We start from the raw sequence: 4245 nt of genomic DNA on the forward strand, positions 1-4245 counted from the left end.
TTTGATCTGCCATATGGTATCCGCCATTTTGAATTTCTAAATTTTATATGGTATCCGCCATTTTGAATTTCTAAATTTTATGTTCAGATTTAGGACCAGTGACTCCCAAAACCCCTGTATACCACGTTTCATCTAAATCGAATCACTTTTCGCATTTCGATCTGCCATACTGGATCCGCCATTTTGAATTTCTAAATTCTGAGTGCTGATGTAGAATCAGCGACCTCAAAAACCCTTGTATACCAAGTTTCATCTAAATCGTTTGACAGGAACTCTAGATATTCAAGGGAAACCCCTGTAAGGGTTCAAGACAAACTGTGTACAGGTAAATGTTGTCATCTTCATCCAGGAAATACTACGTGTTTACGACGTTTACTACTTTACTACGTCATGCGTACGCGTTTCCAGGAATTTATGTATTTCACGGAATCAATCATTCGTTCATAATTGTCTACTATATAGCCTATTAAATAGGAAACTTTGAAGTGTCGTAACTCGGCGTGGAATCGTCCGATTGAATTCTAACAAAATTCAAATTAAAGGGCAGAATTTCTACTGCTTATGAGGCAGTTGTTATCATTGTTAGATACTCTTAAACAATTGTTTTTGTTTACTATAAATTATTCAATACTACCCTCATTGTACCACATAACACGGCGTGAGATCGTTCAACTCTATTCTAACGAAATTCAAATTCATATATTTACATTGGTTGATCCTCAAGGAAACTCTGTTCAACTTACATGATACAATTATTAAGAACAATGACCAAGATGTAAATAAACAAACTTTTACCCAATAATACCCTACAATATATTCATACTCGTAACCCTTCATATCTTTCACCCTTTTGATGTTGGGGACGTTTAAATCTCTGCATCTCTTAAACTTGTGCAGTTACTACAAACAAAATTATAGAATATTACTTTAAAAACAATTGCACGATTTTTAGAAGTCGACGGAACAGACAGCACACCTACGACGGCTGCTCTGAGGCTGGCGTCGAATACAGCAACGGCCGCCGAGGGATCACAATGTAGCAGCAGCTGCAGCACGGTCGTGGTCGTTAATGCACCTGCTGGTGGACCGCCTCGAATGAGGCGCACTTCGGCAACATCCAGTCTGGAGCTGGGTTATTCGCATACGGCACAGAATTCAGCGGTTTCGTCGGAAACCGCTAGCTTTCCTGGCGCCATTTACGACAGGTGCAAAAAAACTGGAAAATATGCAGGTGAGGTTCGACGAGTTCCCTTTCTTCCTGAAACAGGAACGATTATCACTGAGGTTCTTTTCGGAATATAACCTTTTATCCCATTGTATAATCTGTTAATACTACGTTTCATATTTTTCTTTATTTTTCTGACTCGGGAACAATTATTAATTGTCACTTACGTTTTTAGTGGAACAAGTTTTTGTCTCGTTGTATAATTTTCAATGTTTTTTCTATTGAATAAATTCCAATTGTACAACTGAACAAACTGACTGCGTTATAATATAAATATCCGAGTTTCTGGTTATCTTTTTTATTTCTGTGGTATTGGAAAATATGAAAGTTTATGAGGTATATAAAGAAATTCGAGTAAAATGAAATGTTTCCGAGGAATTATAATTATGTTTTAAAAATTATAAATATTATTATGATCGGATCAATAAATATCTTGGATCACTACGTTTAACTAGAGTCAACTTTAACACCTAAATTACCGAGATCGACTATGATCTATTATATCAATAAAATTAATTCTCTATTACAATAATTACTAATTGAGTAACTTTGAAAGTAACTTGAAGTTTCAAGTACATAAATCGATCAATAATTGATTAAAGTTAACATTTCAAAGCTTTCCACTGTATGCATTTAAGCCCGCTAATATTTCATCGTACGTGAAATAAATTCTGAAATCGTATATCTCAACAAACAAGCAAACCAACAACCATTCCCACCAGAAATAAAATGTACTAAAAAATGTCGTTTGCAGGTACAGATATTGCGAGCGAGACCAGCGGTGTGTACACTCTAAGAAGCAGCGAAATGCAAGACGAACGAATAGGTGACCTGTACTCACCGACCGGAGACGCGAACGAATCGTCAACGGCGAGCGACGTGTGCGCCTTGAGCTCCGTGCAGTCGACGACCGACGAGGCATCGGTGACATCAGGCTTCTACACCATCCACAGCGGGCTTCGATCCGAAACGAGCGACGTTTACACGGAAGATGTCAGCACGGAGGAGCAGGAGCCCATATACAGCATTTGCAAAGGTGACGACGATGTCGCGAACGTGGTGTCCACGATGACGGCGGTCGCCCTGGACCAGCAGCTCGACGATCCCAGGTCGCGCAGCAACAGCATACTAAGTGCAGGTAGCTTCAGAGGCGACGGTAGCGATCCTTCCAGCGTGGGACCGCTGTTGTCAGCCGACGAACTGTCGGATCTGATCGTGGGACGTTATCCACCCCGGAAGACCATCAGCAACTCCATGGACTCCGACTGCGACTACGTCACCATGCCTCCGCCACCGCCGCCGCCGCGAACGGACAGCGACAGGCAGCTTCCTCCGCCGCCTCCCTATCCATCCAGCATGGATTACGCGACAATCAACTCGTCGCGGTCCAAGATACCGGATATAGAACGAGAGCCACCGCCTCCACCGCCGTACAACGCGACTCGCGGCGAATTCGTACCCCTGCCGCCCAGGAGGACCGATCCACCGCCGCCGCCGCCGCCTTACACGTCGCCACGAGAAAGAATCCAGATACCACCGCCCACGCCTCCTAGAAACGACGCTGTAACCCCCAGGGAACCGCCGCCACCGCCGCCGTACCCCGAGGTCTCGGAGGTCACGCGCCAAGAGGCGATCTCCACTCTCTATCCAACCAACAGCGAAGAGATCGTCTCAAGGGTCACGTCTACGAAGATCCAAACCGGCCTGGCTAACAGCAAGGCGAACATCGGTCTCACGTCGTCCAAGACCATCGCCAGCCAGATCAACGACGTCGCCTTGATCGCGCCGAAACCACCACCCAGGATCCAACCGCCCACTTATCCCGGTGACAAAATGAAACCCACGCCTGTTCACGCTCCTGTCGCGGCCCTCGTCGTGGGACCGAATAATTACTTGGACGTGCACGCCTCGCGAGGCGGTCCTGTTCTGTTGCCTTACTTGACACCACCGCCGCCCCCGCCACCCCCGCCGCCGCCGATGGTTCACCCCAGACAACCACCACCGCCGCCGCCCAGCTTGGCCACCGTTTACACCAGCCAAGTCGCCAGGTCCCAGATCGAACAGTATAAACAACAGCTCTATTCCGACGTCGACTACGTCATGTTCCCTCTGAAGGACCCCGCTGTGTCCAAGCAAGAGTACATAGACGCGAAGCAAGGCTCTCTTCTGGCTGCGATGGCCGCCTACCCTCCACCACCTTATCCTTCCTTCAACAACAAGTCGTTGGTGATGTATCGCAGCACGCCGTACCTACCCGGCTCCTCCTACTCCTCCCCTTCGAAATACGCGTCTAATCAAAACCTTAGTAGCAGCGATACAAGCTCTACTAATTACCTGCCGCACAGCAATCTGAGCAGCCACTACGCTGCTAGCACCAGCTCGCTGTACAGCGGAGCCACTTGCTCGTCGGCAGGGAGTCAAAGCCTCCGACGAGAACCACCGGCACCGGCTCATCCTCACACACTTCACGCGTTCTCGAGGACCAGAAGCGACGAGAACATCTTGAAGTGCTTCGACTCGCCTTCCAGCATCAAGTTACAGTCCCTGCCGCAGCTCAAGCACCGCAGGCTGCCGCCCCCACCGCCGCCGCCTCCTTATGAGATACAGGTACGGTTCGTTGGATTATTAATGTTTAACCATCGTGGGTCGATGTTTTGGTAACTGTTCGTTGCGTGTTACAGTCGGTATAATTAAATTGTAAGGGTGATGGGATTTAGGGAGCGATTAAACCTTACTGTTTCCACTCTTCAGGGATCCTACGCGTCTTCTTTGCACTCGGATGTCCCGTGTGAGGGGACATCGTAGGTCTAGCAAATTTTGTTAGCGACACCACTGCAAACATCCTTTATACCTTATGTTTGCAGTGAGGTCATTTATAAATATCATAAACTAAGCTTTGTGTATGTATATCATAATATTATAAAATACTTTTGTTTGTTCTAACAAGTTAACCTTCTGCATTCTACGCATTACATAAAATAGTCTAACTTTGGAAACGTGTCCTTTTTGGTATCGTTAGA

General features: G+C 46.3%; 1 protein-coding gene across 1 annotated transcript in view; it reads left to right on the forward strand.

Annotated features, from left to right (window-relative positions):
• LOC128884583 (protein expanded-like) overlaps window positions 1–3915 on the forward strand; it is a 117190-nt gene extending 113275 nt beyond the window's left edge. Inside the window, exons 11-13 of the mRNA XM_054138057.1 lie at window positions 953–1231; window positions 1980–3832; window positions 3907–3915. Coding sequence (XP_053994032.1) covers window positions 953–1231; window positions 1980–3832; window positions 3907–3915 — 2141 coding nt within the window. The remainder of the gene's footprint in view (window positions 1–952; window positions 1232–1979; window positions 3833–3906) is intronic.
• The last annotated feature ends 330 nt before the right edge of the window (window positions 3916–4245 follow it).

This window comes from Hylaeus volcanicus, chromosome 1 (assembly GCF_026283585.1).
Source record: "Hylaeus volcanicus isolate JK05 chromosome 1, UHH_iyHylVolc1.0_haploid, whole genome shotgun sequence".
NCBI lineage: Eukaryota > Metazoa > Arthropoda > Insecta > Hymenoptera > Colletidae > Hylaeus > Hylaeus volcanicus.